This window comes from Hemiscyllium ocellatum, chromosome 36, assembly GCF_020745735.1.
Source record: "Hemiscyllium ocellatum isolate sHemOce1 chromosome 36, sHemOce1.pat.X.cur, whole genome shotgun sequence".
Lineage (NCBI taxonomy): Eukaryota > Metazoa > Chordata > Chondrichthyes > Orectolobiformes > Hemiscylliidae > Hemiscyllium > Hemiscyllium ocellatum.
The window spans coordinates 3,854,481-3,875,219 of record NC_083436.1 but is presented as its reverse complement, the minus strand read 5'-3'; the positions used below and the strand labels follow the sequence as shown (position 1 = coordinate 3,875,219).

General features: G+C 41.3%; 1 protein-coding gene across 1 annotated transcript in view; it reads left to right on the top strand.

Moving 5' to 3' along the window:
* pdgfc (platelet derived growth factor c) overlaps positions 1–20,739 on the top strand; it is a 417,573-nt gene that overhangs the window by 142,922 nt on the left and 253,912 nt on the right. Inside the window, exon 2 of the mRNA XM_060851433.1 lies at positions 3,478–3,673. Coding sequence (XP_060707416.1) covers positions 3,478–3,673 — 196 coding nt within the window. The remainder of the gene's footprint in view (positions 1–3,477; positions 3,674–20,739) is intronic.

Genomic DNA, 20,739 nt, shown 5'->3' with positions numbered 1-20,739 from the left:
TACTTTCAATTTTGGTGCAATCAGCTATTCTGCTGTCTGATGGCAGTATCAAAATTTATTATTAGAAGAATGGCAGGCTGCAGCACTTGCTGATTGTGGTATTGAGGGATTGAATTTTGGGCTCTTCTGCAGAATTTAGTATAAGAAAAGGATAAAGTTTGGATTATGTGGTGCTGTTCCTGGTTTCAAGACATCCAATATGATTTAGCAACCAATAAAGTACTTGTAATGTGTGATGACAACTTGTAATATAGAGAATCTTGGCAACCATGGGAGAGGCAATGATGTGGTGATATTTTCATTGGATTAGTCATCCAGAGATCTATATAGTGTACTGGGGGCTAGAGTTTGAATCCCATCATGGTAGCTGTGGAATTTTAATTCAATAAAAACATCTAGAATTAAAGATTCAATTAACTCATTTTTGATTTGCTGTTTCTGAAAGGAAATCTGCTTTCCTTAACTGCCTGGCCTACATGTGACCTGAGACTGACAACACCACAGTTGGCTCCTAACTGCCCTCTGAAATGGCCTAACAAGCTACTCATTTATTTCAGACCATTCAAAATACGTCTTAAAGAGATCGACATAAACACTGGAAACAACAATGGGCAAACTCAGCCCCATTGGCCCTACAAATACCTTCTTATGAACTTCTGTGGGTAGGCCAAAAAACAGGAGAGCTATTTCACAGACTACTCATACCCGTCATAGCCATTCTCATAGAATCATACCTAACAGTCATCGCCACAAACACTATTGTGTTCGGTGGCACTATCATGATTTTGAACAAATTTAGCATCTCAACGCTGGGCATGCATGAATCGTTCTGGGCCGTCAGCATCCATGGAATTGTACTCACACACAGTCTGCCATCTGATGGCCTGGTATATCCTTCAATCTATCATTATCATATACCTAGATGATCAACCCGAGTAAAAGTAAGAATGCAGCCAGGAGCAGCACCACAGAGCCCTAAAAATGAGTATCAACTTGATGAAGCTAAAAAAAAGGACTAATTTCTTGTAAAAGAACATAAGCAGCAAGAGACTGACAATCTCAAAATCAATAAATCAGACCTCAGCTCTGCAGTCCCATCTCATCTAACAATGATGGACAATTAAACAAATTGCTGGAGGAGGGCAAATCCAACCCAGTCAATTACCATCTGATCAGGTTACTCTTAATTGTCAATGATGTGGTCGAAGGTGTCATCAAGGTATGCTATCAATAGCACTTGCTTAGCAATAACCTCACTGATAGTTAGGTTGGGTTCTGCCAGAGCAGTGTATCCGTTGATCTCATTGTAGCCTTCACTCATAGAATATAGAACAATACAGCACAGAACAGGCCCTTCGACCCTCAATGTTGTGCTGACCTGTGAACTATTCTAAGCTCATCCTCATACACTATTGCATTATTATCCATCTGCTTATCCAAGGATTGTTTAAATCTCCCTAATGTGGCTGGGTTAACTACATTGGCAGGCAGGGCATTCCATGCCCAAAGCATTCTCTGAGTAAAGAACCTGCCTCTGACATCTGTCTTATATCTATCACCCCTCAATTTGTAGTTATGCCTCCTTGTACACACTGACATCATCATCCTAGGAAAAAGACTTTCACTGTCTACCCTATCTAATCCTCTGATCATCTTGTATGTCTCTATCAAATCTCCTCTGAGCCTTCATCTTTCCAATGAGAACAGACCCAAGTCTCTCAACCTTTCCTCATAAGAGCTTCCCTCCAGACCAGGCAACATCCTGGTAAATCTCCTTTGCACGTTTTCCAATGCTTCCACATCCTTCCTATAATGGGGCGAACAGAACTGTACACAATATTCCAAGTGCGGCTGCACTAGCATTTCGTATAGTTACAGCATGACATTGTGGCTCCGGAACTCAATCCACTACCATTGAAACCCAGCACACCGTATGCCTTCTTAACAGCACTATCCACCTAGGTGGCAACTTTCAGGGATCTATGCATATGGACTCCAAGATCCCTCTGCACATCCGCACAATCATGAATCTTTCCATTGACCCAGTACTCTGTCTTCCTGTCATTCTTCCCAAAGTGAATCACCTCACATTTAGCTGCATTGAACTCCATTTGCCACCTCTCAGCCCAGTCCTGCAGTTTTTCCAAGTCCCCCTGCAACCTGGAACATTCTTCCACACTGTCCACTATTCCACCAAGTTTATTGTCATCTGCAAACTTACTAACCCATCCACCTGCATCTAAGTTATTTATAAAAATGCCAACAGCAGTGGTCACAAAACACCTTTGTGGCACACAACTAGTAGCCGGAATCCAGGTTGAATATTTTCCATCAACCACCACTCGCTGCCTTCTTTCAGAAAGCCAGTTTCTAATCCAAACTGCTAAATCACCCTCAATCCCATGCATCTGCATTTTCTCCAACAGCCTACCATGTGGAACCTTATCAAAGGCTTTACTGAAGTCCATGTACACCACGTCGACTGCTCTATCCTCATCTACATGCTTGGTCACCTTCTCAAAAAACTCAATGAGGTTTGTAAGATACAACCTGCCCTTGACAAAACCATGTTGACTATCTGAAATCAAATTGTTGCTTGCTAGATGATTATGTTTGGTCATAGAAGCCAAAGAGTAGCAATGGTTTGTTAAGTAGTCTGCTGTCTACCTCATTAGGAAGAAAGCTGATCTGCAAATGCATTTTTCCCTCAGTGGAACAAATGTTCACCATGCAAATCATAAAATATTGAGAACCTGATTCGATGTGATACACTTCAGTTTTCTGATGTAAGTTGTGGCTTTAGTGCAAAAAATATCAATGTGCCAAAAAGGCTTTAGAACATTCCATGCAGGTTTTAAGGAAGAACAATCTAATTTTTAAAAAAATCTTGTTATTTAAAAGGTGGAATAAAAACCCTCAGGAATGCATTCGAGATTAAACAATGCACAAATTAGTTTTAAATGGTTCTTATTGAGTAATGTATGTAAAAAAAATTAAATCCATTATTAAAAATATTTACTTCTAATGTTTACAGTCAATCTTCAAAACAGCAGGAAGAAGAATTAATGTTTTTTTTTCCATTTGAAACCTCTAACATGTCTAGTTCTCAGTGATGGCAAACTCTGGAAATCCTAACAACACGTGTTATTTATTTTTTCAACGTTTTTGCTTTTGCCAAGTATGTGATAAAAGTTTAGGCCCCATGCCAATCACTAAGAAGGAACTTTATACCTGGTAAAAATATTATAGCATAGAGGATGGTTAAATACACTCCAGATTACAAATATTTCAATGTAGGTCTGGTTCGCTTGTGTTATTATCATTTATTGGATAGCTGTTGTGAGATTCATGTCTGTTATACCAGACCAATTTATAACTGACAAAATGAAGTAAGTAATATCCATTGGTCATGGCTGAGATTTAAGACCCCTCTGTTTTGCATTACAATTACATTGGCCTTTTTTTTAATTGAATTAGGAGTACATGATCATCAGCATGAAAAAGTTATCACAATATCAGAGGATGGATTTGTGCAGAGTCCACGATTTCCTCAGAGTTATCCGCGAGATGTGGTGCTGTTGTGGAGATTAATAGCAGCTGATGAAAATATGCAAATACAACTAACCTTCGATGAAAGATTCGGACTTGAGGAACCAGAGAACGGATTATGCAAGTGAGTGTCTCCTTCTCAGATATAGGTAGACCAAACTATTAGTAAAGAAAATTATTGCTTTTGAGATAGGAGATGAATGAAGAACAGTAACGTAATTTAATATACATTGAATGGATAGCCAACTGTGTGTTCCTGCAGAGATTCTGGATTGTTTATAAAAAAAAATTCATAATGGCAATGATCACTTTAAGAGAATTGCTGATTAACAAAATTAAAACCAGAAGCCCAATCTATGTTAGTACACTTTCTTCTAGGTAACATAAGTAATACTGGTTATATTTTACACATCACAATGAGGTATTTCAAGAATTGAAAAATTTCCTTGATTGCGCTTTTTGAAATATAATGCCAAACAGGCATAAAAAGCTTCAATTTTCAAGCATAAAAGAAGTTCCATACTTTATGCGGTGCTTTGTTGTTTATACTGGTTTCTGCTTGTTGTTTACAGGCTTTGAAAATAAGTTTGATGTACCATGATGTTTTTACCACGTTGGAAACTGATGGCCGTTACAACATAGAATCATTGTACATTTTACCTGTACAAGATTTTTGAAAGATTATCCATTTAGTCCCATTCACCGGCCCTGTCTTTGTAGTCCTGAAAGTATTTTCCCTTCATATTTTTGTTCATTTCTCTTTTAAAAATTTACTATTGGAATCTGCTTCCTCAACCTTTCCAGGTAATGCTTTCCAGATCATAATGTCTTCCTGCATAAAAAATTACTTCTGAAATTTTTTGTTCTTTATCATCAATCCGTATCTTCTGATTTTTGACCCTTCTGCCTCTCAAAAATATTTGCTCCTTATTTATTCTATCAGAACCCTTCTTGATTTTAAGCACCAAATTTAAGCACCATATCTCATCTGCTGTAAGGACATCAATTCTACTTTTTCTAGTCTGTCTTCTGAATTGTAGTCCCTCATTCCTGGCCTTACTTTGGCAAATCTTCTCTCCACACTCCCTGAAGTCATGGCATCTTTCCTAAAGAATGGTGCCAAAATTGTATACAGTGCTCCAACTGGGGCTCAATTAGTCATGTACAAAAGTTGTCAAATTTTGTCCAGCATTTTTTATTTTCCGTACAGATTCCAGCACCTACTTGCCCCTGTATCACATTTTTCTTATTGTGTGCTCTTCTTCTTTGGTTCCTTTCTACATCAAGTGGCATGTGAGGCAAAGAGAGCACTTGTTTATGCCCATTTCTGTGGTTAGATATCCTGCCAGCTTTTTCACTCTATCCCTCTACTTATGATATCAAGGCTGTCTTTTTTTTCTTACTGCTTTCTCAACTTGCCATGTACCTGTATACACACACACACATCTACTGAGCCTTTTGTTCCTGTATTATTAGTTTTTAATGCCTCTGTCATACCTTCTATCACAGTTCCCTTAAACTGTATGTTCCCTCCGACTTCTCATTTTCCAGTCCATGCAGAACTGATGTATGTTCCAATCCTTCTCATTGTTTTTTTTATATTTTCAAGTTTCATGTTGTCTGCAAATTTTGAGACTATGCGCTGTGTACCCAAACCCAAGTTATTTGTATCAAAAAGTGCTCCCAACATCAGTCTCTGCAGAACAAAACTGCAAACCTCCCTCCATCAGGCTAACAACTGAAAAGCTGAGAAGCTGGCAGAGGTGGAATCAGAAGGGGAGGATAAAGAAGGGAACATAATGTATATATAAAGGACATCGGCATGTGCTGTAATATCAGTAAGCACGATTCTCTCTTTGCCCATTCAGCAATAAACTATTACTATTAGCATTGACAGAGAGCACACATCTGGATATAGATTATGCAGCAGTTGTAGTGCCCTGTAGTCTTTGGGCATGGGGGATAGCAGCTTGGCTGATTGGCAAGGGCACTAATGGAATGGAAGACAAATGATGCATTCCTGTGAGACAACAGCAGACCCACCTTTCTCAGAACCACTTCCACTCGGGGCACTGAGGTGGTGCCTCAGTAATCCTAGCAATCATCACTAGACGCCCTCCAAGCATTTTTGAACAGTTATTTGAACCTATGCTAACAGCAGACTGAGTTCAACACACATTAAGGTTACCCTTATGTGATTCCAGTGTAGCACTCAGATCTTTGATGGAATTGACTTGTTCCACAGTGGAAGCTGGGATATCTGTCATCTGCAATATGTATCAACAAAATACTGCAGATGCTTGCCACTTAAAATATAGGACAGAAAATCCTGGAAAGATTCAGCATGCCTGGTGACCTCTGTGGAGAGAAAAACAGTTGACATGGTTGGTTGATGACGTGAGTTCTGCTGAAAGGTCAGTAATCTGAAACATTGGCTGTTTTCACTCAGCTTTATAGATACTGCACAGGATTCAGGTAAGCGCTCACAGTAATACTCATTAGAGTTGGTCAGGGCTTCCACGCTGAAAGGTCTAGGCCTCCAAGCGCTGCCCAATGACTAGTGTCAAGTTGCTATGGAGCTCCTTCATGCTCCATTATATTAAATGCAAGTTTTCTGATTGGCTTTTCAATTTGTCAGGCATTTTGCTGTGAATGATCATCAAAGCGCTCACCTGAATCCTCTGTGGCAGATCCTACATATGGCCTTCCTCTCCAATGGCAGGTGCCTATACCGACCTTTTGTCCTGGTATAACTGCTGTGCACATGTTCTCAGTGTCTCATTATGTGCACAGCACCTTTAATCTACCTTTAAGCTAATCTAATTATGTTTGGACATAATCTGCTGTTCTTCTTTTTGATGGGATTGGATGCGGCTTTTGAAGGAGGCTTTGTGAGTTAGTGCAGTGCATCTTCAGTGCCACTGAATTCAATCTGGCAAGTGCTGCTTGATGCTGTGCGGGGTCAAATGCTACTCTAGTATCGAAAGCTTAGCTCTTGAATTCAGTCAAGTGACACTAAGACAGGTAGAGTTGTGGATAGTGTGGAAAGATGTTGTGGGTTACAGAGGGACATAGATAAGATACAGAGCTGGACTGGGAAGTGGCAAATGGAGTTTAATGTGAAAAAATGTGAGGCAGAAGTAACAGGAATGCAGAGTACTGGGCTAATGGTAAAATTCTTGGCAGTGTGGATGAACAGAGAAATTTCGGTATCTAGGTGCGTAAATCCCTGAATTTTGCCACCCAGGTTGATAGGGTTGTTCAGAAGGCATATAGTGTGTTAGCGTTTGTTGGGAGGGGGATTGAGTTTCGGAGCCTTGAGGTCATGCTTCAGCTGTACAAGACACTGGTAAGGCCGTACCTGAGTATTATGTGCAGTTCTAGTCACTGCATTATTGGAAGGATGTGGAAGCTTTGGAAAGGATTCAAAGGAGATTTACAAGGATGTTGCCTCATATAGAAGGAAGGTCTTACAAGGAAAGGCTGAGGGAACTGAGACTGTTTCATTGGAGAGAAGAAGGTTGAGAGGTGACTTAATTGAGACGTATAAGATAATCAGAGTATTAGATAGAGTGGAGAGTGAGAGCCTTTGTCCTTGGATGGTGAAAGCTAACGCAAAGAGCTCCAAATTGAGGGGTGATAGATATCAGGGTAGTTTCTTGATTCAGAGAGTAGTAAGGGCGTGGAACGGACTGTCTGCAAGAGTAGAAGACTCGCTGATGTTAAGGTTTTTAAATGGGCATAGGATATACATATGGATAATAATGGAACTGTGTAGGTTAGATGGGCATCAAATTATTTTTACAGGTCAGCGCAACATCGAGGACCAAAGGGCCTGTACTGCGCTGTAACATTCTGTGTTCTATAAGTCTTCTGTATGAGAGCCAGGATGTTGCCTGAGGTGATAGTCTTGCGGTACTCAGTACCTTCAACTGTTTCTTGGTTCAAAATTTTTTCTATCACTTGAATGAAATTATATTGCCTGAAGAGTGGTGTCTTTGATGCTTGGGACTTAAGGAGGCAGCCTGTGTGATCAAGTTGATTTTTGTGTTTTTTTTAATCATTGTTTTTATTCATTGGGATATAGATGCTGATTGGAGAATCCGCTTGGTTAAAATGTGGAATGTGGAGAGCCTGTCTTCTTGCCTTAACAATCAGTGCACCACAGAAAAAGAGGCAAATGTGATGTGAGAAGTAAACCTTTTGCACAGTTAGTAACTGATTGATTTATCATTGGTCACATGTACTGAGGTACAGCGAGGAGTGTTATTTTTCATGCTATACAGGCAAGTCATATCGTACAAAGTGCATCAGAGTAACAGACCACATTGCAGAATATGGTGTCACAGTCACAGAGAAGGTGCAGAGAAAGAGAGCTGAATTAACATTTCAGAGATCCAGTCAGATGTCTGCTAACAGTGGGAAAGAAGCTGACTTTGAATCTGTTTGTATTCAAATTTCTTTGTCTTATGCCTGACAGAAGAGGGTGGAAGGGATTATGTTGGAGTATGGGATGGGAGGTGTTTTGATTATGTTGGATGCTTTCCCGAGGTAGTAGGAAGTATAGATGGAGTCACTGGATGGAAGACGAGTTTGCATAATGATCTGGGTTGTGTTCACAACTCTCTGTAGCTTCTTGCAGTCTAGGGAAGAGCAGTTACCATGCCTTGCTGTGGTACACCTAGATAGGATGCTCTCTATGGTGAGAGTTCTTGTGGACATGCCGAATATCCTTAGCCTCCTGTGGTAGAAAAAACATTGTTGTGCTTTCTTGATTGTTTCAGGACAGATTGTTGGTGATCATCACACCCAGGATCTTGACACTTTGAACTATCTCTACCTCCGCAACCCTGTTGCAGATAGAGGCATGCCCTCCATTCCGCTTCCTGAAATCAATGACCAGCTGGTTTGTTTGGCTGACATTGATGGAGAGATTGATGTCTTTACACCACTTCTGCCAAGCACTCAATCTCTTTCCTGTATTTTGTCTCATCATTGTTTGTGATCTGATCTATAATGGCGGTATTGTCAGCAAACTTGTAAATGGAATTGGAATGGAATTTGGCCACACAATCGTGAATGTATTAGGAATATATAGGGGGCTGAGAATGTATTCGTGCAGGGCACAGGTGTTATGATAGAGGAAATGTTGTTGCCTAATTTTACTGATTACGGTCTATGGATCAGAAATCGAGGATCCAGTTACAGAAAGGAGAATCGAAATCTAGGTTTTAAAGTTTAGAAATGAGTTTATTTGGAATTATGGTGTTGAAGGCTGAACTGTCATCAATAAGTAGGAACGTGACATAGGAAACCTTGTTACCCAGATTTTCCAGGGATGTGAGTAAGGCCACAGAGATGGAGTCTGCTGTGGACCTGTTGCATCTGTTGGCGAATTGCAAAGGATCAAGGCAGTTTGGTAGGCTGGGGTTGATATGAGCTATGACTAATCTCTCAAAACACTTCTTAATATGAAAGTCAAAGCCACTGGGCAAAGTCATTGAGGCGTGCTGCATGATGTTTCTTTGGCACTGGGATGATGGTGGTCCTCATGAGGCATGTGGGGACTGCAGGTCATAATAATGAGAAGTTAAAGATGTCTGTGAGTACTCCTACCAGCTGATTCACACAGGATCTGAGTGCACAACCAGGGACTCCATCCTGGCCTGTCATGATTCTGTTTGACTTTGCTTTGTAGCCCATTATACATAATTTTGCCACAAATGATGGGTGTCCATTAGCTTGGTCTGGGTCTCAAGCTAAGTTTGATATTGTCTTTCGGCATCTCTGGTGTTATGAAGGTCGTACCTGGATTTCCTGTTCAGGGTTACCTGACTTTTATGCCTCAGATCTGGATTTCAGTAGGGAGTGTATCTACCAGTTCTCCTGTGGTTTCTGGTTGGGGAATATTCAGATTAACTTCTTCAGCATGCTTACGAATAAAGTCTGTGATGGCAGACTCATTTAGTTTGGCTTCTAAATTCTTGAATATGGACCAGTCCACTGACTCTAAGTCCTGTAGAAATCCTTCCATTACTTCGGACCAATGCTGCACTACTTTCTGTATGGTGTCCTCATGCTTCAATTGATGCTTGTAAGCCAGGAGGAGGAGTACAGCATTGTGACCTGATTTTGCAAAATACAGACGGGGGAATTGAGTGGTTGGCATCTTTGATGGTTGTAAACCAATGATCGTGGGTGTTTGGACCTCTAGTGAGATAATAAACCTGATGGTAGTATTTTAGTAGCACATTCTTGAGGTTGACCTAGTTGAAGTCACCGTCTACGATGAACAAGGCCTCAGGGTATTCTGTCTCGTGACTGCTTGTAGTATTATGTACTTCTTCAAGTGCATAAGGGGTGGTATGTAGATCACTGTCAGGATAATGGAACTGAACTTAGAGGCATAGAATTACACAGATGTACAGCACGGAAACAGACCCCTCAGTCCAACTCGTCAATGCCAACAAGCTATCCTAAATGAATCTAGTCCCATTTGGCTCATATCCCTCTAAACACTTTCTATTCATATATCCTCCCAAATGCCTTTTGAATGTTACAATTGTACTAGTCTCCACCACTTCCTGTGGTAGCTCATTCTGTAGACGGTGACTTCAACCAAGTCAACCTCAAGAATGTGCTCCAAACACACCAGCCTCTCAAAGTGTGAAAAGTTACCCCTTAGGTCCCTTTTATATTTTTCCCCTTTCACCTTAAACCTATGCTCCCTAGTTTTGGACTCCCACAACTGGGGAAATGACCTTACCTATTTACCCTACCAATGCCCCTCATGATTTTACATGGTCACGCCTCAGTCTCTGCCCTTCCACAGAAAATAGCCCCAAGTCTATACAGCGTCTCCCGACAGCTCAAATCCTCCAACCCTGCCAATATCTTTGTAAATCTTTTCTCAACCCTTTCATGCTTCACAACATCCTTCCTGTGGCAGGGAGACCAGAATTGTATGCACCATTCCAAAACTGGCTGAAGCAATGTCCTGTACAACCACAACATGACCTCCCAACTTCTTTACTCAATGCACTGACCAATAAAGGCAATGCCTTCTTCACTATGTTATCTACATGGAACTTGACTTTCAAGCACTCCAAAGTTCCTTTGTTCAGCAACACTCCCCAAGACCTTACCACTAAGCATAAAAAACCTGTCCTGATTTGCCTTGCATGGCATGCCATAGGGATGTGCACTTTACTGTGTGATATTCTAGGCTAGGCGAACAATAACATTGCCATGGTTACCACAACTGAACACCAGTTGGTATTGATTGGGATGCAGTCTCCTCTGCCCCTGGCCTGCCCAAGGACGCTGAGTGATCTGAACTGAGGAACACTCAGGTTGCAAAAGCAGGAAGGCTTTTGCATAGAACATAGAACAATACAGCACAGAACAGGCCCTTCGGCTCACGATGTTGTGCTGAACATTTGTCCTAGCTTAAGCACCTATCCATGTACCTATCCAATTGCCGCTTAAAGGCCACCAATGATTCTGACTTTGCCACTCCCACTGGCAGCGCATTCCATGCCCCCACCACTCTCTGGGTAAAGAAAGTTCATTAAATATATTCAAGAGGGACCCAGACATGATGCTTATGGCTAAAAGAATCAAGGGGAATGGAGAGAAAGTGGGAATGGCATACTGAAATTGCATGTTCAGCCATGATTATATTGAGTGGTGGTGTAGGCTTGAAGGGCCAAATAGCCTACTCCAACACCAATTATTTTCTGAATGGTGGGAGTTTAGGAAAAGGTGAGGTGCAACGAGACCTAGATGTCATGGTTGAACAGTCGCTGAAGTTTGGCATGTAGATGCAGTAGGCAATGAGGACAACTAATGGCATGCTGGTCTTCATAATGAGAGAATTTGCGTATCAAAGTAAGGATGACTTGCTGCAGTTATGCAGGGTCTTGGTGAGGGCAAACCTTGAGTATTGTGTGCAGGTTTGGTTTCCTAGTCTGAGGAAGGATATTTTTACTATTGAGGGAGCCCAGCAAAGGTTCACCAGATTGATTCCTGGGATGGCAGGATTGACATAAGAGGGAAGACTGATCAACTGGGCATGTACTCACTGAAATTTTGAAGAAAGAGGAGGACTCTCATAGAAACATGTAAAATCCTGATGGGACTGTACAGGTTAGAGTGTTTCCAATGTTGGGGAAGTCCAGAACAAGAGGTCACACTCTAAGAATAAGGAATTAGCCCTGGTTTAGGACTGAGGTGTGGAAGAATTTCTTCACTCAGAGAGTTGTGCAGACTTCACTCCCACAGGACGCTGTTGAGACTAGTTCATTAAATATATTCAAGAGGGACCCGGACATGATGCTTATGGCTAAAGGAATCAAGGGGTATGGAGAGAAAGTGTGAATGGGATACTGAAATTGCATGTTCAGCCATGATTATATTGAGTGGTGGTGCAGGCTTGAAGGGCCAAATAGCCTACTCCGACACCAATTTTCTGTGTTTCTATGTAAGGCACAGTCAGATGCAGAAGGGGTGAACAGTGTTTCTAAAACAGAGTACACAGCGGTCACTCACTTCCCTTCAGAAGGTGACTCTCGCTTTCAGTTCATCCATTTTATTCTCAATGGGTCTCTGGTTTAACAGTCCAGTGACAATACCAATAGCCTTCCTCCTGGAGAGAAAGCAACTGCCATCCTTAACCAGTCTGGCTTACATGTGACTCCAGACCCTTAGCAATTTAGATGACTCTGAAGTGCCCTCTGGGCAATTATGGATGGACAACAAATGCTCGCCTAGACTATGACATCCTCATCCCATCAAAGAATAGAGGTGTACAAGATGATTAGGGGTTTAGATAGGGTTGACAATGAGAACCTTTTTCCACGTATGGAGTCAGCTATTATGAGGGGGCATAGCTTTAAATTAAGGGGCGTTAGGTATAGGACAGATGTTAGGGGTAGATCCTTTACTCAGCGAGTCGTGAGTTCATGGAATGCCCTGCCAGTAGCAGTGGTGGACTCTCCGTCTTTATGGGCATTTAAATGGGCATTGGATAGGATATGGAGGATAATGGGCTAGTGTAGGTTAGGTGGGCTTGGGTCAGCGCAACATCGAGGGCCAAAGGGCCTGTACTGCGCTGTATTTTTCAATGTTTCTATGTTAAATGAAAAGCAGATGAGTCTTCTGTAAACTGCTTGAGTATTCACTTGTCTTTAGCTTTGAGATCAGTTTTTTAAATTCATTTTTGGGATGTAGGTATTGCTGGGCCAGTATTTATTGCTTGTGCCTAGTTGGCCTTGAGTAGGTAGTGGTTACATTCCTTCTTAAATTGAAACAGTCCATTAGTAATAGGCAATGTCATTTAGGAGAGTGTTCTACGATTTTGACCTTGTGACACTGAAGGAGTGGTGATATTTTCCCAACCTCAGATCGTGAGTCATTTGAAGTGGAATGTGAAGGTGATGGTGTTCCCACGCATCTACTCGCCTTTTTTTTCCTAGATGGTAATGGAATTAGAAGAAGCCTTGGCGAATTTTTGTGCCTTGCATATTATATAAAGTACATACTGACTAGACTACAGGCTATCTTAGACTGGGTAATATGCAATGGAAAGGAATAATTGGTAATGTAGTTGCGAGAGACCCTTGGGGATGAGTGACGATAACATGGTAGAATTCATCATCCTGATGGAGAGTGAGGTAGTTCATTCTGAAACTAGGGTCCTGAAACTGAGTAAGGGAAACTATGACAGTATGAGGTGTGAGTTGGCTATGCTGGATTTGAAGCTATTAATGAAAGGAATGACAGTGAATAGGCAATGGCAAACATTCAAAGATCAAATTGGTGAACTGCAAAAATTGGTCTGGCGCAAGAGTGCAGTGAGAACAATGGCCAAACCGTGGCTTATGAGAGAAGTTAGACACAGTATCAAATGCAAATAAAAGCATACAAACTGGCAAGAAAAAACACAATAAGCCTGAAGATTGAGAACTGTTTAGAAATCTGTGTTGTTATAGGTGGCACGGTGGCACAGTGGTTAGCACTGCTGCCTCACAGCGCCAGAGACCTGGGTTCAATTCCCGCCTCAGGCGACTGACTGTATGGAGTTTGCACATTCTCTCTGTGTCTGCATGGGTTTCTTCCGGGTGCTCCGGTTTCCTCCCAAGTCCAAAAATGTGCAGGCTAGGTGAATTGGCCATGCTAAATTATCTGTAGTGTTAGGTGAAGAGATAAATGTAGGGGAATGGGTTGCGCTTCGGCGGGTCGATGTGGACTTGTTGGCCCAAAGGGCCTGTTTCCACACTGTAAGTAATCTAATCTAAGTCAGCAAAGAAAGGGAAACAGATTATGAGAGTGAGTTTGCGAGGAACATAAGAACTGACTGTGAAAGTTTCAGGAGGTATGTAAAGAGAAAAAGATTGATGAAAGCCAATGGAGGGCTCTTACAGCCAGAATCAGATGTAAATTATAATGGGAACAGAGAAGTGGCTGACAGAATAAGTTCATATTCATTACAGCCTTCACAAAGAAGGGAACAAAAAAGTAGCAGAAATAATGGGGAACACAAGGTTAGTGAGATGGAGAACTGAAGCAATTCTGTATTAACAGAGACATGGTTTTGGAGAAATGTATGGGTTTGAAGGCTGGTAATTCCCAAGGACCTGATAACCACAGTGTGGAGTACTTAAGAAAGTGGCCCTTGAAATAGTAAATCTCTTGGTGATCATCTTCCACGATTCTTTAGACTCAGGAATACTTCCAACAGATTGGTCAATAAGTAATCCCAATATTGAAAAGGGAGGCTAAATCCAGGGATGACACTAATTCAATATCAAAGATTCTATGACAGTGCACTTACAAAAAAAATAGTGCAATCTGATACAGTGAGGATAGATTTACAAAAGGGAAATCATGTTTGTCAAATCTATTGAATTCTTCGAGGATATACTGGTAGAGTAACTGAGGAAGTTAATAAATATGGCTTCCTTGGACTGTCACCAGGCTTTTGTCAAAGTTTCATAGAAAAGATTAATGTGTAAAATTAAAGCTCATGGGACTGGATGTAGTGTATTGAGATGGATAGGCAATTGACTCGCAGATGGGAAAAAATGAGTAGAAATAAATGTTTTTTTTTTCTGAATGGTAGGCAATGACCAGTGAGTTACTATAGACCAGGAGAAAATGAGAACTGCAGGTGCTGTAGATCTGAGTCAAAAACATAGCAGGTCAGGCAGAATCCAAGGAGCAGGAGAGTCAGCGTTTCAAGCTTAAACTCTTTGTTCCTGATGAGGCGACTGTCCTTCTTGAATGCTGCCTGACCTGCTGTGCTTTTCCAGCGCCACACCTTTTGAAAACCACAGACTAGAACCCCATATATTCATAATGTATGTTAATGATTTAGATGAAAGAACTAAATATAACATCTCAAAATTTGCAGATTACACAAAGTTTGGAAGAGTTAGCTGTGAGCAGGATGCAGAGATATTGTAATCTGATTTGGACAGGGTGAATGAGTGGGCAAATGCATGGAGGGTGCAGTAAATGTGGATAAATGTGAGTTTATTCACCTTGGTAGCGATAATAAGAAGGCAGATTATTGTTTAAATTTCTGTAAATTGAGAGGGGAAGGTCCAATGAGACCTGCGGATCGTTGTGTTTCAGTGACTGAATGTAAGTGGGTAGGTGCGGCAGCCAGTAAACAAGGCAAACTGTATGTTGGCCATCATAGCAGGACAATTCATTACAGCAATAACTATTTTGGGCACTGGTGAGGCCACACCTGGAATATTGTGTAGAATTTTGGCCTCCTATTGGAGGAAGGGTGTTCTTGCTGTAGAGAAAGTGCAGCAAAGATTTACCAATTTGATTCCTGGGATGCCATGACTGTCTTATGAGGAGAGATTGAGTCAGTTAGAATTGTATTCGCTGGAGTTTAGATGACTGCGGGGAATCTCATTGGAATCTATAAATATCTAACAGGCCTAAATATGATAGATGCAGGAAGGATGTTCCTGACGGTGAGGGCAACGAGAACCAAGGATCAAAGTTTAAGGGTAAGGGTAGACCTTGTAGGACTGAGATGCGGAGAGATTTCTTCACCCAGAGAGCAGTGAGCCATAGAATTCATGACCATAAAAAGTGGTTGAGGCCAAAACATTAATTTTTCAAGAAGGGGTGGATATATCTGTTACAGCTAAAGAGATCAAGGGATGGAATGGAGGATTGGTTTAGGGTAATGACCTCAATGATCAGCCATAATCATAATATTGAAGATTGACTGAGTGACTCCTTTGTTCTATGTTTCTCTGCTGCTACTATATGTTGGTGGTGGAGGGATGTGTTACCAATCAAGTAGACTGCTTTGTCCTGGACAGGGTGTCAAACTTCATGAATGTTGTTGGAGCTGCACTCATGTAGGCAAGTGAGACTATCTCACCACACTGCTGTCTTGTGCCTTGTAGATTGTGGACTGTCTTTGCAGGGGCAAGCAGTAATTTAACCCCTGCAGAATTCCTAACCTCTGACCTGATCTCGCAGCCACAGTACTAGGTTGAGTAACATCTTCTTGTGGGTCATTTTGACATCTGTCCATCCTCAGTCATCATTCTCAACTATCTTGAACCCTGAAATCCAACAGTCACACGGCATGGGTGGATCTCCCAGCCCAGAAAGAAAAGGCATTGGAGGTAGTAAATTCAAACTGTTCTCCATTTTGTCATTCATTGTTGTGGTTTGTGTCTCAGAGATCTCCAGAGATGAGACCAATTCCTATACGTGAATTAGAACTTTATCAATGCTTTAAAATATCTGCTGTCACAGGCTTAAAGCTTTTTGCGTTAGGTTAGTTTCTCATTCCATTTCATCACACTCAAGTTTGACTAAATACACATTGAACAGTTCAGCATTATAAACATGAAACAATTGAATGTTCCTGTTATGAAGGTGTAAGGGGTACTGTACCTTTAAGAGAGTTAAAAGCTAGCAGAAAGACCTGACACAGCATCAAGTGTTCTGAACAATGTAACATTTGGTCAAACAGCTAGAGTAGCTGTTTCCCAGAGACAAAAACAAATTCAAATTCAGCCAATCAGTTTAAATTATGCCCCAAAATACCAAACTCCAATCGAGTTTGAATTTAGTATTTTGACAATATTAACACCAATGAAACAATCTGATGCTTTGGGGTTTAAAACCAAAACAAAATTGAACAGTTGAAGGAGAACTGCCAAAACACCAACAGAGGTAGGCCACTGGTGAGAACTCTCTGAGATCTACCTGTCAAGAGAAGGAGTTTGCACAGAGGGAAAAAACATTGACACTGATCTGGAGTGCAAATCTACAGAGGAAGATACCAAGAGAAGATTTGACTGGTTTTGAAATTTGAACTTTTCGTTAAATCTTAATCGGGGTTTTTATTGGTCTAGTATTGTAGAGGAAATGGTTAGAGAAAGGAATTGTAAGTAGTTGTTAATTAATTATTATCTGTTACACTTTAAAAAAATAAAGTTGTTAATTTTTACTTTAAGTAGTGACTTTTGGGAATAGTTCCTTGCCTCTCGAATTTTCACAGATTACAGCACGGGTTAAATCATTTCTGTGTTGCAGGTTTAAATTAGCAGGGAGGTTTACCCCATGTTGTAACATTACATATTAGTTAACTTACCACCTAACAGCTATTGAAAGTAAAGTACCGTGTGGCTGGAGATCGGAAAGTCTGGGTGAAACTCAGTGAATTAGGTGTTCTGAAGAAGAGCCATTTTGGACTTGAAATGTTTAACTCTGTTCTATGTTCAAAGATTTGTTGAGTTTCATCATCATTTTTTGTTTTTTATTTTATAGAATAGGCTGATCAGCAAATTTGGGAAAGGACAGTGATAATATGAATACAAAATTGTTTGTGTGCAAAATTAGTAAAGAATGACAGTTTTGCATCTATGCATATATTGGGTTCCCCGGGGTTGGTATTAGGATCTTAGCTTTTCTAAGTAAAACAAAAATTAGCAACATAAGGTTGCCCTTCCACATCCATCCCCCAAAGAAGCTTACCACATCCACCAAAGCTTCACCTGCACTTCAGCACATGTCATTTACTGTGTTGCTCCCAACACAGTCTCCTCTACATCGGGGAGACTGGACATATACTTGCAGATTGCTTCAGAGAACATCTCCAGGACACCCGCACCAAGCAACCCCACCACCCCGTTTCCATAAGACCATAAGATCATAAGACATAGGAGTGGAAGTAAGGCCATTTGGCCCATCGAGTCCACTCCACCATTCAATCATGGCTGATGGGCATTTCAACTCCACTTACCAGCATTCTCCCCATAGCCCTTAATTCCATGTGACATCAAGAATCAATCAATCTCTGCCTTGAAGACATTTAGCGTCCTGGCCTCCACTGCACTCTGCGGCAATTAATTCCACCAGCCCACCACTCTCTGGCTGAAGAAATGTCTCCGCATTTCTGTTCTGAATTGACCATCTCTAATTCTAAGCCTGTGTCCACGGTTCCTAGTCTCCTCGCCTAACGGAAACAATTTCCTAGCGTCCACCCTTTCCAAGCCATGTATTATCTTGTAAGTTTCTATTAAGTCTCCCCTCAATCTTCTAAACTCCAATGAATACAATCCCCGGATCCTCAGCCGTTCCTCGTATGTTAGACCAACCGTTCCAGGGATCATCCGTGTGAATCTCCGTTGGACACGTTCCAGTGCCAGTATGTCCTTCCTGAGGTGTGGGGACCAAAACTGAACACAGTACTCCAAATGGGGCCTAACCAGAGCTTTATAAAGTCTCAGTAGCACAGTGGTGCTTTTATATCCCAACCCTTCATTTTGGACTTGAAATGTTTAACTCCGAACATTCCGAACATTTTAACTCCCCCTTCCAAGGACATGCAAGTCCTTGGCTCCTCCATTGCCTTCCCTTACCACCCAATGCGTGGAGGAAGAACGCTTTGGAACCCTTCAACCCCATGGCATCAATGTGGACTCAGTTTCCTCATTTTCCCTTCCCCCACCTGACCCCAGTTCCAATCTTTCAGCTCAGCACCGTCCTCATGACCTGTCCCACCTGTCAATCTTCCTTCTCACCACTTACCCCTCTGACCTATCACCTTTACCCCCACCTCCATCCACTTATTGCACTCTCAGCTACCTTCCACCAGCCCCACTCCCCTCCCATTTATCTCTCCACCACCGAGGTTCCCAGCCTCATTCCTGATGAAGGGCTTTTGCTTGAAACATTGATTTTCCTGCTCCTCGGATGCTGCCTGACCTGCTGTGCTTTTCCAGCAATACTCTAATCTTGACCGTAGTCCAAAGGCCACCAAATAATAACATCACATTGGGGTGGGCAATAAACAAAGAAATAGCTCATGCCTGTAAAAATGGTATGGTTATTATCATGGGGGATTTTAATTTGCATGTCGATTAGTCAGACCAGCTTGGTCAGGGTAGCCTTGACGAGGAGTTCATTGAGTGTATCCATGACAGTTTTCTTGAATAGTATGTAATGGAACTGACGAGGGACCAAGCTATCCTGGATGTGGTCCTGTGTAATGAGACAGGAATAATTAATGGCCACATAATTAGGGATCCTCTTGGAAGGAGCAATCACAATGTTTGAATTTAGAATACAGATGGAGAATGTGAAGATAAATCCCATACCGGGGTCCTGTTCTTAAACACGGGAGACTGCAATTGAATGAGGGAGGACTTGACTGAAGTAGACCGGAAACAAAGATTTTATGGTAGGACAATTCACGAGCAGTAGAGGACTTTCAAAGCAACTTCACAATGTGCTCAGCAAAAGTATATCCCAGTGAAATGGAAGGACTGTAAGAGAATGGTTGTTTCAGGAAATAAAGTAGGCTATCAAAGTGAAAGAGAAGGCATACAAAGTGGCCAAGATCAGCAGGAAACTAGAAGATTGGGAAAACTTTAAAGGTCATATACAGGCTGTATAGAAAAGTAACATCAACCATGAGAAAAAACTAGCACAATGTAAAAACAGAAGTTTCTGTAAGTATATAAAATGAAAAAGATTGACTAAAGTAAATGTTGGTCCTTCAGAGGATGAGAAGAGGCATTTAGTTTTGGAATATAATAAAATGGCTGAGGCATTGAACAGGTATTTTGTATCGATCTTCATAGTAGAGGACATTAATAGCAAGCCAAAAATTGACAATGAGTTGAAGATGGACCTGGAAACAATCATTATTAATGAAGAGGTAGTATTGGGCAAGCTAATGGACCTAAGGATAGACAAGTCTCCTGGCCCTGATGGAATGCATCCCTGGGTACTAAAAGAGATGGCAGGAGAAATAACAAGTGCATTTGTGGTAATTTTCCAAACTTCTCTGGATTCTGGGGCAGTTCCAGCAGATTGGAAAACTGGTTAGCTTAATCTCTGTGGTGGAGAAGATGCTTCAGTCTATTATCAAGGAAGAAATAGCGAGACATCTAGATAGAAATTGTCCTGTTAGGCAGAGGCAGCATGGCTTCATTAAGGGCAGGTCATGCTTAACAAATGTTTTGTTTGTTATGAAATTGTTATAATGTATGAAGACATGATGAGCAAAGTGGACAATGAGGACCAAATGGATGTGGTCTAGAATTCCAAATGGCCTTCGACAAGGTGCTGCACATGAGACTGCTACATAAGATAAAGATGCATGGTGTTACGGGTAAAGTATTGGCATGGATAGAGGATTGGTTGCCTAACAGAAAAAAGTGGGATAAATGAGTGCTATTCTGGTTGTCAATCAGTAACTAGTGGTGTGCCTCAGGGATCAGTGTTGTGGCCGCAAGTATTCACAATTTATATAGATGATTTGGAGTTGGGGACCATGTGTAGTGTGTCAAAGTTTGCAGGTGACACGAAGATCAAAGCAAAAGCAAAGTATGCAGAGGACTGTGAAACTTTGCAGAGGAATATAGATACTTAATTGAATGAGCAAAGGTCTGGCAGATGTAATACAATGTTAATAAATGTGAAGCCATCCATTTTGGTAGGAGTAACAGTAGTTACTTGAATGGTAAAAAGTTGCAGCATGCTGCTATGCAGAGGGACCTGGGTGTCCTTGTGCATGAATCACAGAGGGTTGGTCTGCAGGTACAACAAGTAATTAGGAAGGCAAATGGAATTTTGTTCTTCATTGCTAAAGGGATTGACTTAAAAGCAGAGAAGTTATGTCACAGCTGTACAGGG